General features: G+C 41.4%; 1 protein-coding gene across 5 annotated transcripts in view; it reads right to left on the bottom strand.

Annotated features, from left to right (window-relative positions):
- KDM3B (lysine demethylase 3B) overlaps positions 1-12,918 on the bottom strand; it is a 114,505-nt gene that overhangs the window by 5,135 nt on the left and 96,452 nt on the right. For all 5 annotated transcript variants that reach the window (XM_030571482.1, XM_030571481.1, XM_030571483.1 and 2 more), the window contains exons 16-22: positions 12,364-12,630; positions 11,613-11,784; positions 10,048-10,138; positions 9,800-9,930; positions 3,889-4,008; positions 1,315-1,454; positions 595-771 (exon numbers count right to left, since the gene is read on the bottom strand). In XM_030571482.1, the coding sequence (XP_030427342.1) occupies positions 595-771; positions 1,315-1,454; positions 3,889-4,008; positions 9,800-9,930; positions 10,048-10,138; positions 11,613-11,784; positions 12,364-12,630 (1,098 nt within the window). The remainder of the gene's footprint in view (positions 1-594; positions 772-1,314; positions 1,455-3,888; positions 4,009-9,799; positions 9,931-10,047; positions 10,139-11,612; positions 11,785-12,363; positions 12,631-12,918) is intronic.

Raw genomic sequence — 12,918 nt, forward strand, 5'->3', positions numbered from 1 at the left:
ACAATAGGTTCCTGCACACACATCTACCAGAAAGATATTGAAACACTCCAGTTTCCCTGTAATACAATTCACAGAATTGTATCTTAAGTTAGAGATGCAAAAACCCTATTGGATCCCAGCTGGCCCATCTTTCCGCAGTACATTCTCTAGTGAATTTTATTGGTTCAGATGCTACCTTCTTAAAAAAAGTGCTGTGAAGTGAACTGACAGACCATCAAGCTCATATACTGCAGTTTGGGAAACCCTGTTTTAGTATTTTAGCTACCATAGATTTAGATATCCAACGTGATGGGGCTTCCACTACTTCCTTGGGAGTCTCTTCAGAGGCCTAAGGAGATCTCCGCATCAGAAAGTTTTCTCCTCACATTCATCCTAACTGTTCCCTTTCTTAATTTCATCCTGTGCTCAGTGTGATGCTTGAGCACTATTAAATAACTCCTGTAGAACTGTATTATTAGAACTGCAGAGCTCAAGACAGCAGTCTTACTTCAGAGTTCTTTCAGGAACCAAATTATAAAACCGAATAACTACAGTTTTATAGTGTCCCAAATTCACTTGCCATCATCTTTATGGCCTCTACAGCATGACATTTACCTGGTGGGGGGCACCTGCAGGAATAAACACAGCATCTCCTAGGAACTGCACTATTGCCCAGCCTTGTACTCCATACTCCTCATAAAGACGCTTACGTAGGGTCTGGTCCAGATACCAACTTTGGTCATGAATTGGATCATGATCCGGAGGGTTTTCTTGGCCTTGTTCGTCTCCAACCTAATACAAAGATATAAAAACATTTATACAAAAATTTTGCAATTCAGTGGTGCTACTTCTCATAAAGTACTTTGCACCAACATACTGAGGACAAACATGATCTTAAGCTACTTCAATATGAGATACTATCAGCTCAGATCATAAACACTTTTAAGGTCAAGGCATCTGTACCAGTAAGTATCCCTTACACATTCACCCCTGAGGTCTTAGTTCACAATGAAAGTTTACACTTCCTTCATGCTTGGGCATAAATTCATTTCCAGTTTTCTCAAACTGTGACATGGTGCCCATACAGATTTACTAGTATAAATCATATCCAGGCAGCAGGATAGTAGTTTGTCACTGAATATATGACCAGCAGTACATGTCATTTTCTTAAATCATATTCACAGAAGAGGGAAACATTTGGGATTTTTGTTAGTGCATCTGTATTTGTGCGCATAAGCATCAGCTGAGGCAGACTCAACTTGAATTTTAACATCTCCATTGATAAACCTTTCTAGGACCCTGTTAGGCCATAACCTCTTTCAATCACCATCATACCTTTCGGAGAAGTTCCCGGATCTTCTCAGCATCCTTGGCAGCATAGATATGCCACAGTGCTCCAGGCTTCTCTTTCCCTTCATGGATTCGCTGCTTTGTCACATCATCAGCATCTCCCTCATCAATTGTTTTCAGTACTTCTGAAAGGAGGATCCACACAAAAGCTGAACAAGGTCACATGAATTTATAGCTCCTGTATTTAACATGCAAAAGTTGGCATAACAAACTTTGACATTGTGCCAGTCAATAGCGAACTGGAAGGAAGCATGATAATTTAGGGGTACGTCTACACTATGGGATTATTCCAATTTTACAAAAACCGGTATTTGGAAACAGATTGTATAAAGTCGAGTGCACGCAGCCACACTAAGCACATTAATTCGGCGGTGTGTGTCCATGTACCAAGGCTAGCATCGATTTCTGGAGCGTTGCACTGTGGGTAGCTATCCCATAGTTCCCACAGTCTCCCCCACCTATTGGAATTCTGGGTTGAGATCACAATTCATGATGGGGCAAAAACAGTGTAGCGGGTGACTCTGGATAAATGTCGTCAGTCCATCCTCCCTCTGTGAAAGTAACAGCAGACAATCATTTCGCACCCTTTTCCCTGGATTGCCCTGGCAGACGCCATAGCATGGCAACCATGGAGCCCGTTTAGCCTTTTTTCACTGTCATCATATGTCTACTGGATGTTGCTAACAGACACGGGACTGCAGTGCTACACAGCAGTGTGCTAACTTGCAAAGGCAAGTGAAGAGACTGTTACTAATCTTATTGTACCGTCTGCTGCTTTGGAAATTGGCGATGACGGTTACCAGTCCTATTGTACCATCTACTGCTGTCGTGGGTGCCCCTGGCTGGCCTCGCTGAGGTCGGTCAGGGGCACATGGACAAAAATGGGAATGATTCCCCAGGTCATTCCCTTCTTTACATTTTGTCTAAAGGTAGAGTCAGTCCTGCCTAGAATATCGGGCAAGCCTACTAAAGAACCAGAGAGGACAGCCGTTCCAGGTCAGAGCCCCAGACATCCCACAGAAATGATGCGCTGCATGCCATTCTAGGGGGTGACCCTGCAACAATCCCACCCATTGCTTCCCTCCTCCCACACCCCTCCTGGGCTACCGTGGCAGTTATCTCCCCATTTATGTGATGAAGTAATATAGAATGCATGAATAAGAAACACTGACTTTATTAAGATAAAACTGGTGGGGAGGCAGCCTCCAGCTGCTATGATATTCCAGCCAGGACTGAATCTCCAGGACATAAAGTTTAAAAGAAGGGAATGACCGGAAGTCATTCCCATTTTTTGCCCAGGCACTCCCGGCTGACCTCACCGAGGCCAGCCAGGAGCACTCACAGGATGATGAGGACAGTTTTCAAGCCTATTGCACTGTCTGCCATCAGGAAAGGAAGGGGAGGGGATGTTGCTGTTCAGCACTGCAGCACCACATCTACCAGCAGCATCCAGTAGACATATGGTGACATTGAAAAAAGTCGAGAAACTATTTTTATCCCTTTTCTTTCGGGGGCGGGGGGGAGAGAAGGGGGAGGAGAGATTGACGACATATACCCTGAACCACCCGGGACAATGTTTTTGACCCTTCAGGCATTGGGAGCTCAGCCAAGAATGAAAATGGTTTTCGGAGACTGCGGGATAGCTCGAGTCCTCAGTCCCTCCTCTCTCCCTCCATAAGCATCCATTTGACTCTTTGGCTTTCCATTACGCTTGTCACACAGCACCGTGTTGAGTCCCTGCTGTGCCCTCTGTCTTTCATAGCCTTGGAGATTTTTTCAAATACTTTGGCATTTCGTCTTCTGGAATGGAGTTCTGATAGAACAGATTAATCTCCCCATACAGAGATCAGATCCATTATCTCCCGTACGGTCCATGCTGGAGCTCTTTTTTGATTCCGGGACTGCATGGTCACCCGTGCTGATCAGCACTCCACGTTGGGCAAACAGGAAATGAAATTCAAAAGTTTGCAGGGCTTCTCCTGTCTACTTGGCCAGTGCATCCGAGTTCAGATTGCTGTCCAGAGCAGTCACAATGGTGCACTGTGAGATAGCATCTGGAGGCCAATACCATTGAATTGCGGCCACACTAACCCTAATTCACAATGGCAATATCGATTTCAGCACTACTTCCCTCATTGGGGAGGATTATAAATACTGGTATTAAGAGCCCATTATACCGATATAAAGGGCTTCGTTGTGTGGAGGGGTGCAGGGTTAATGTGGTTTAACGCTGCTAAATTCGATATAAACACGTAGTGTAGACCAGGCCTTTGTCATAAGAAATCTCTAGTTTGAGACTAGAGTAACCTTTGTTTCCCCCCCCAGGGAAGTGTTAGATCTATCCAGTTAGAACACCACCATTATTTTCATAGTAATGTCCTGGAAAAAGCATTAATGACTAGTGACCACTGTCTACGCCTGAACATCTACTGAGACATAGCCCAAATAGTCAAGGCAGTTTATTATAGCTGGCAAAGATGTCAAGGCCTTTTGAACAACCCATGGAAGATTGCCTTCCACACCCCAAAATGTCCAAAAAGACAGTTATTTAAACATTACCATCATCATGGGATCCTTCCCCAATGGGGATACCAACATACACCATGACATTAACAGCATCAGACACATCCAAATGGAGATTGGTTGTACCAACTCGCCTGTCTTCTGCAGTTATTAACCCTATGAAAAAAGAGGAGAGTAAAAAGAGCAAGATTTAATTCCTACAAAAATATCTTCCTTTTGGAAGGGTGGGAATGCTTCCCACTATGTGTGCTACTTTTGCTTTCTGCGATCACCCCAGCAAAAATGCTTAGCTTGTAACAGAAATGAAAAGGTTTATTTTTCATAGTGGGATAGACATGAAAAAATTGCAAATGTATTGAAAGCTAGTTAAAAGTTTAGTACAAAAACAGCATGTTAGACGTTTAGTCTGTCCCTGTTTATAAGGGAGATCATTAACTCTGAACATAAGTCTGAATTTGTGCTCTGCAGCTTTGTGTATCTACAGATCATTTGTTCCCTGTTGTAGCGAGGAGACTTGCTTTGGCAGGGCTCTTGGCAAAAATCCTCTCCCCCCTGCTTTACTGGTACTTGCATTTCATTCCCCTTTTCCTCCCTTCTCCATTCCTTTGTCCCCTCATCCTCCTCTCTGTAGTGTCCCTTTCTTTATCTTGGTTTAGGAAATCTCCTCCCAAAAAACCCTATCCAAAAATTAAAAAAAGAAAACAAATTAATGGAATCAATTTGATGTTTGCAGACCATCATGCTGTTACTCTGCTTGCTTATCTTCTCCACACTACTCTGTGTGCCCTGTATATTTAAACTGTAAACTCCGAGAAAGGATTTTCTTAGGACTTGTCTTCATGTACTGTGCAGCTGCGCCGCTGTAGCACTTTAGCAAAGATGCTACTAGATCAATAGGAGAGCTTCTCCCATCAGCGTAATTAATCCACTTTCCTGAGAGGCAGTAGCTATGTCAGCAGACACTCTCCCATTGACACAGCGCTGACTACATGGGGCGAGGGGGCTTGGGATAGCTATGTTGCCCAGGGGTGTGGATTTTTCACACCCCCGAGCGACGTAGTTATACCGATATACGTCTGTCGCGTAGAGCTGGCCTTACTCTGTATAACACCTAGTATCAGAATCATAAAACATTGAGGTTGGAAGGGACCTCAGGATGTCATCTAGTCCAACCCTCTGCTCAAAGCAGGACCAATTCCCAGGTAAGTCATCCCAGCCAGGGCTTTGTCAAGCCTGACCTTAAAAACCTCTGAGGAAGGAGATTCCATCACCTCCCTAGGTGAAGCACTGGAATGGGTTACCACCCTCCTAGTGAAAAAGTTTTTCCTAATATCCAACCTAACCCCCTCCCGCCCCCACTGCAACTTGAGACCATTACTCCTTCACTAATGGGGCATTAATGCTAGCTAAGGATTCCAGACAGGAAGCTAACAGACATCTTTTCTCAGTGGGTTTTAAAACTGGAATGGGAACATGAGCTTCTCCAAGAAACTTTTCTAATTATAATTAGACAAGAGCATCTAACTACAAAGGCTCAGTGAGCTGCAGCAATTTAAAGCAGATATAATGCTGCCTATGAAACAAGACTTTGGAAAATATTACAAGAAAGAATTTACATAATATGAGAATAGAAGGCCACGGAACTGGAATTCATGGTATTCAGAACCTGCTAAAACCAAATTTTAGTTCTCCTGCGAAGAAGAAAATGTACAGGTTTCCAGCCTCACCTGTTGGTGTTCCAGGCATTAGAACATTTACCTGGATTGTCTGCTAGAGTCATCTAATAATGTGATTTTGAGAGCAGCGGAAGACACAAACCATATTTTACATCCAATGTGATGAATGAAAAAAAACAGTCTTTAAAGTAAATCTATAATAGGGAACGTGGATTTAACTACTCAGTTGAGGAGGAGGAGGAGGAGGAGGAGGAGGAGGAGGAAGTATCTTTTTTATTGTTTTATTTTAAAGGCTGAACTTCTATACTGGAGCAGAAGCAATCTGAAAGATCTAAATTAATTATTTTCCACTTATAAAGACACAGGCCAAAATTTTCAAACCTGGATGCTGAAGTTAGGCACTAAATATTGATTTAGGAGCCTAAATAAAAAGTGACCTGCTTATTAAGGGTCCTATGCATGCATAAATCCCACTGAAGTGAACAGGAACTGCAGTTGCTCAGTACCTTTTAAATTCAGACCATTTTTATTCAGATGTCTATTTTAGAGCTGAACTGATGTCAGAATTTTCAAACCTGAGTGTCTACAATTTTTAAATATGAAAGCCTTGCCAACTCAGGACAAGGGATTTTCTTTCCAGAAGTAGGTATACTTTTAGTTTATGAACTAAAATGCAAAGGTCGTAGCTAGGCATTTATTGAATTTAAATACATTTCAAGCATTTTTCCCTTTTTATTTTTGTTTAAACTGTCAAGAAAGCATATGGATGCAGTGGTTTTGTAACCATTTTGATCCCTGGATATTAGAGTGTCAAAGTGGGTGAGGTAGTATCTTTTATTGGATCCAATTTTTGTTGGCGAGAGAAGCTTTCGAGCATATACAGAGCTCTTCTTCAGGTCTGTGTATGAACACAGAGAAAGAATTTTTAAAAGTATTTTCTGTTTTCATGCTACCTTCATAGTATATTGAGAGTGAATATTCATAGTATATTGAGAGTGAATATTTATTCCTTTTTTATTTTGCTGGGACCCATAACTATGCTGAGTAAAACAGCAAGTACTCAATTATTTATTGGGAAACTACATTTGGTTACGTTTTTACTTTTTCATTTTTAAAAAACAGACGCCAAAATGCAGAGTTTGCTCTCTACGAACACTTTGTATTGAAATAGCATAGAATGCTGAAGTATGTATGAGCTTTTATTTCAAAAGATTACCTGCTATCTAAAGAGTCCTACAAACTCTCATTCTAAGAGAGGAAAAAGATACTGATCACTGTTTTAAAATTTAGCACTGTAATTTAAATAAATTTGTGCATCCCCTTTCATTCGTCATCCACCCAAGCAGTTAACAAAAGAGATAATAAAAATAATTAAAATCAGACAAAATAAGTTAGCTTTCACTGCTAATCAGTTTGTTTTTGCAGCCTATCCTCCATCTCTATGTTGCCTGATTAGACTAAGCTCTTTGGGGAAGGGACTCTGATTTCTTACTGTCTGTACAGTTTCTGGAACACTTTGGGTGCCATATAAGCAAACATGTAAGACAATTTTCTCAAAATACTGAAAAATATGACCTTCAGATCATGTTGATTCCACTGCCTGAGTAGCACCAAGCACCATAAACAAAGATTAGAAAGAACCCACATTATTGTAAACCTCTGTTTTAATTCCTTTATATGTGGTACTTCTGATGTCACTATGGTAAAGAAACAAAGCAGTCCGACTGATTCTCAAGACTGTACAGAGGTGGTTTATAGATTTTATGGCTGGAAGTTTGGCCTCCGATGTAACAGGCCATGGAATTTCTCCCAGCAACTCCTGGATTTAAGCCAGTATCTTGTGATTATGCTAAAGCATATATTTTAGAAAACAATCAATCCTGTTTTAAAAAGACTTGCAGTGATGGTGAATCGACTGTATCCCTAGGCCTGTTGTTCCTTCCAATGGTTAGTTACCCTGATTATAAAAAACCCTACACCGTATTTATCTTACAAAGTTAAACATTTAGCAAAACCTTTGCAATTTACAGTTATGCCAGTATTTTCCTTCCATGTGCCTATTTTGTGGTGGCAGAGGTATGTGCTATGCTTGAAGAATCATCTTTAGTTTTGTGGGTGGATAAAATCATGCTTTTAAAAAACAAAAATAAATAATAATAATTTGTTTTAAATTCAAAATCAGATTGTATTTACATATTGCTAGTTCTTTACTCTCTTTCCACTTTATAGTCCTAAATTTCTAAAGTGGAGTTTTCAGATATTAGAGACCTTTTTTCTGATCAGAAATTTCACATTTAAAATGTTCTTCTATGCTAAAAAAACAAGCCCAGAGCCTCATTAACATTCTTACTGTGATAACAGTCAGTTTTGTGTTTGACAAGAGAACAGCCATTGATATATTTGCAACCCAACCCCACTTCTGATATACTGAACTTCCACAAGTAAACAGATGAAGTTCTTCGACTAGGCTATATTTCTCCATCAGTATTTGTAGATTGAAGTGGGACTTATGCTACTAAATCACATAGATGGCTTTGAAAATCCCTCCCTTCTAAATATGGGTTCAGGAACCTAACTTTAAGCTATTTTTGAAATTTTTGGACACTGTACAAAAAAGTTTACAATAATTTCTTTAATGTATTGAAGGACTAAATAACTTTTCATTGTTAACACTGAAGACATTTTGGTGAGACAATGATTTATGTCATTAAGAAAAAAAGTTTGTTAAATACACAGTTCTAGCCCGATACTGGAAACACTTATATACATGCTAAATTTTAAGCACATAAGTAGTTCCATTTAAATCAATGGGGCTATTCCCTGTGAGTAAAGGTATCCTTAGGGGGTTGCAAGACAAGTATCTTAAATTCTCAATACTGAGGTCGTCAGATCCTCCTAGTGCATTAACAGTCATGGAATACAAAAAGCTAAATATCAACGTGGAGTCCAGTGGCACCTTAAAGACTAGCAGATTTATTTGGGCATCAGCTTCCGTGGGATGCATCTGAAGAAGTGGGTATTTTACCCACGAAAGCTGATGCCCAAATAAATCTGTTAGTCTTTAAGGTGCCACTGGACTCCTTGTTTTTGTGGATACAGACTAACATGGCTACTCCTCTGATCCTTTAAGCTACATATCATTATTCTTGTGCATATTAATACTAGTTGTTTTTGCAGCACTATAAATTTACACACATTTCTAAAGAGCTATCACCATGCACAGTAGACAAAATTAGAGGATTGGGCCAAAAGAAACCTGATGAGGTTCAACAAGGACACGTGAAGAGTCCTGCACTTAGGACAGAAGAATCCCATTCACTGTTATAGACTAGGGACCAAATGGCTAGGAAGCAGTTCTGCAGAAAAGGACCTAGGGGTTACAGTAGATGAGAAGCTGGATATGAGTCAACAGTGTGCCCTTGTTGCCAAGAAGGCTAACAGCATTTTGGGCTGTATAAGTAGGGGCACTGCCAGCAGATTGAGGGATGTGATAATTCCCCTCTCTGACATTTGTGAGGCCTCATCTGGAGTACTGTGTCATTTTGGGCCCCACAATACAAGAAGGATGTGGAAAAATTGGAAGGAGTCCAGCAGAGGGCAACAAAAATGATTAAGAGGCTGGAGCACATGACTTATGAGGAGAGGCTGAGGGATCTGGGATTGTTTAGTCTGCAGAAGAGAAGAATGAGGGGGGATTTGATAGCTGCTTTCAACTACCTGAAAGAGGGTTCCAAGGAGGATGGATCTAGACTGTTCTCAGTGGTACCAGATGACAGAACAAGGAGTAATGGTCTCAAGTTGCAGCAGGGGAGGTTCAGGTTGGATATTAGGAAAAAAACATTTTCACTAGGAAGGTGATGAAGCACTGGAATGGGTTATCTAGGGAAGCGGTGGAATCTCCTTCCTTAGAGGTTTTTAAGGCCTGGCTTGACAAAGCCCTGGCTGGGATGATTTAGTTGGGAATTGGTCCTGCTTTGAGCAGGGGGTTAGACTATATGACCTCCTGAGGTCCCTTCCAACCCTGATATTCTATGACTCTAATAGGAGCCAAATAGATACATGGCATCTTATGGAGAAAGAAAATAAGCAAATTTAAAGGCACAAGTATCTTATTAGACCAACACTATGATATAAGCTAATGCATTGTAGGACAGTTCATTGCACTAGCTTCTGTATGTTCCAATTGTCCACTGGACACAGATCAAAGGACAGAGACAATGTGGTAAAGAATAGTAAAAAAAAAAGGCCATTTCAGACCTTTTCACACATACCATATGCGTTGTACATTTTGGGACCCAGATCAGGCCGTACAAAGTAACTCGGCAGTCTAGAGGCCAGATTCAGTCTGCCATCTCTCTTGGTATACTCTGGGAGTGGGAGGTTCTCCATCAAATCCTCAAACCTAAAGAGGAACAGCAGAGAATACAGGAGTAGGACAACAGCACCAACAAAACTATATTGCTGAATAAGCACAAGTGTAACACAGTATCCTGTAGGTACTGCTGTTCAGCTCACTTACCTCGTAGGCATCATGTCTCTAAAATCCTCCCCTGGAGGCCAGTCCTTTAGTTTCAGTACCATTGGCTGCCCATCATCTGATCTCAGACGCTCTTGCAAGAGACAGACAAATTTTACTCAGCACGTTGCATCCTTTCCCACCGCCCCTTGTCTTATTTATTTAGATTGTAAACTCCCTCAGGCAGAGACTTTGTATATTGCCCAGTATACAATGGACCCTGACCTCAGTTTGGGCTCTTAGGCGCTACTAGAATATACAAACAAAAACAAAAACCAAGTTTTGACTAATCAAAAAGATGAGGGGGACAGACACCATATACCCAAAACAGAGGCTGAGGGATCCCTCTAACCTGCTAAATCTCACCCTGCAGAACTTTTCTGGGCCTGAAAGGTGGAGTTTTCTTAATCATTCACCCTTATTCTACTTCTGCTGAGGTCAGAGTTTTATCATTGACTTCAAGAGCAGCAGATTTAGGTCAATGTTGAGCGACTTTGAAAATGCCACCCTATATCACTTTTGCCAACCTGGATTGCTTCCAAACCACCCCAAAATCCCTTTCTGCCCAATGCAAGGAATAAGTAATGTGCTTCTTAGACAATCATACATCTGGGTGATGCTCTTACTCAAAGGTAGCAACCAATTTGCTGAACACCAGGTGGAACGCATTCCTCCCCATGTCACAGAATACAACATATTCATAGAGCAGGACATTTTAGAATTGCTGAAGGACACTGAGTCAGACCTGTAATGTGAATGCATGCCCATTTTGGCAGGTAAAAGATGTCTGGGAGCACCTTCCACCCCTTATGACAATATGATTGCCTCTCTATAGTTTGCCCCCAACATACCATAGTTTGCCCAAGAAATCATCTCTGGATCCAGATTACACTGAAAATTCCTTCCTGTTGCCAAACCTCCCACATCTGAAGGAGGTATTCAAGAAACTAGCAGAGAGCCACTTCGAACACTTCTCCTCCACCAATATGCCTTGGCCACTACATATGTTCCTCCAGAGCTCTGAAGTAGCCAGCCTCAAGGATGAAGTGTGGGAGATAGCGGTAGACACAAACTTTTGGAAACTTATTACCAGGAAAGGCAAAAATGGAGGCAGAGATTTGTTATCAATGTGAAGTGTAAAACTAGCTTCAACTTAGCTTTTCCACAGACGCAATTATAACAGCACAGAAGAGGTAAAGACAAAAAGCAGTAGGAGAGAAATTGCAAGACATCCCCCAGGGTCTCTAAGCAGGAACATTAGAGTATTGATCTCCTATGATACTGATCCACTTTGATAGGTGCATTAATACACACTGCTGTAAACCTGAATTATCTGCTGTTTGAAATAGTTGGATAGGCCAAGCTGCATTTGGCCTAACCTTATTCTCCACTGTTCCATCATCCACTCTGTAGTGAGCCCCACAGTTATTTAAGGAGTGGCATGGACTTTACAGCAAGAGGGGCATCAGTTAGAACACAATATCTACCTTTGGGAGGTGAGGGGGAAGAGGATGGGAAAGGGAAGTAAGATAATGCAATGTGCTACACTACCATCAGCCTGCACTTACTGGAGATGATTTCAAAGCCATCCCAGAAGTCACGCACTTTCACATCTGAAATTATGGCACAGTTCCTGCAGTTCACCAGATCAACATCCTGGTCTCCAAATTCTAGGCTGAAGGCCTCTGGTTTCCAGAGCTCTGACTTCAGCTTCTTATGGACTCCAGAGACCAGCACAGGCTGGGGAAAGAAAGGTAAGTGCTCATTCCATGATTTGCCAAATTTATTGCACATTCAGCCAGATCTCTCATTCTCAAGAGCTGGGATATTCTTGACCACCACCACATAGAAGCAGCACCTGAAATCAGCTACTTTTACATATAAATCCAATCCTTGCACATCAAGAAAAAAAAAAAAAAAAAAAAAACTATTAAGAGGCAAAGTCAGCAAATCAAATTTCAGTTTCAGACAATGTGCAGCTGTCCTTGGAGGTTAGTCTGATTCCACATCTTCCCCATCCCAAATGGATCTGAGGAAGCAATGTACATGTAACTAGATAAATCTACACTTGTAACCTAATGGCATCTGTTGCTATATGTTAAGAAACATTCCTCTCAAACAGTCATATGGAATGACACAAAATTCAACTCTATTCTATACCCTCCCTCATACTTCACACAAAATTGCTCAGTCATTGACCTTCAAGAGCAGGAGTAAAGGAGCTTAAAAGTAGCCCATAGGCTATAAGTGCAATACTACTTTCAAAACACCTGCACCAGGGTGTCCAATGAGAAAACCTGCCTATTTATTTTCTCTTACCTGGCCCTGTTTCCAACACTCCCTGAAGATCTTCCAGTTGTTTTTGTTGCTGGGGTCATGAAGACACAAGAGCCTTCCATCACAGAGCCAGGAATGAGAGGTGTGTGGATCCAGCACATTTAATCCCATTACCATTTCCTTCACCTCTCTCTGCGTATCAGCCAAGTTACTTGCTCGTTTTGCAGCATCAGATGTCTTCTTATTCTCCACCACAGAAGCAATTATATGATCCAGGAAGTTGGGCAGACTGGCTTTGCTCTTGGCCCCCTAGAAGATAAAACCCCAAAGGACAAGTTTAGTTTTACATAACTTACATAACGAAAACTCTGTTACATCAAAGAGATGTTCTCCTTATGCAAGTTCCTTTCTGTCAAGGAAATTCCGTTAGCAGAAGAACCAGTGAACAAATCAGTACAAGGTTAGGAATGCCATGGACTGTCCTCTACAGTTAGGGCTTGTGTGTATTTGCATTAATGGTGCTCAAACTACAACAAAAAACTGTAACCGTGTTACTAGAACTTTGCTGATTGCACTCCAAGCCATTTGAACTCGCTG

This window comes from Gopherus evgoodei, chromosome 8, assembly GCF_007399415.2.
Source record: "Gopherus evgoodei ecotype Sinaloan lineage chromosome 8, rGopEvg1_v1.p, whole genome shotgun sequence".
NCBI classification, from domain to species: domain Eukaryota; kingdom Metazoa; phylum Chordata; order Testudines; family Testudinidae; genus Gopherus; species Gopherus evgoodei.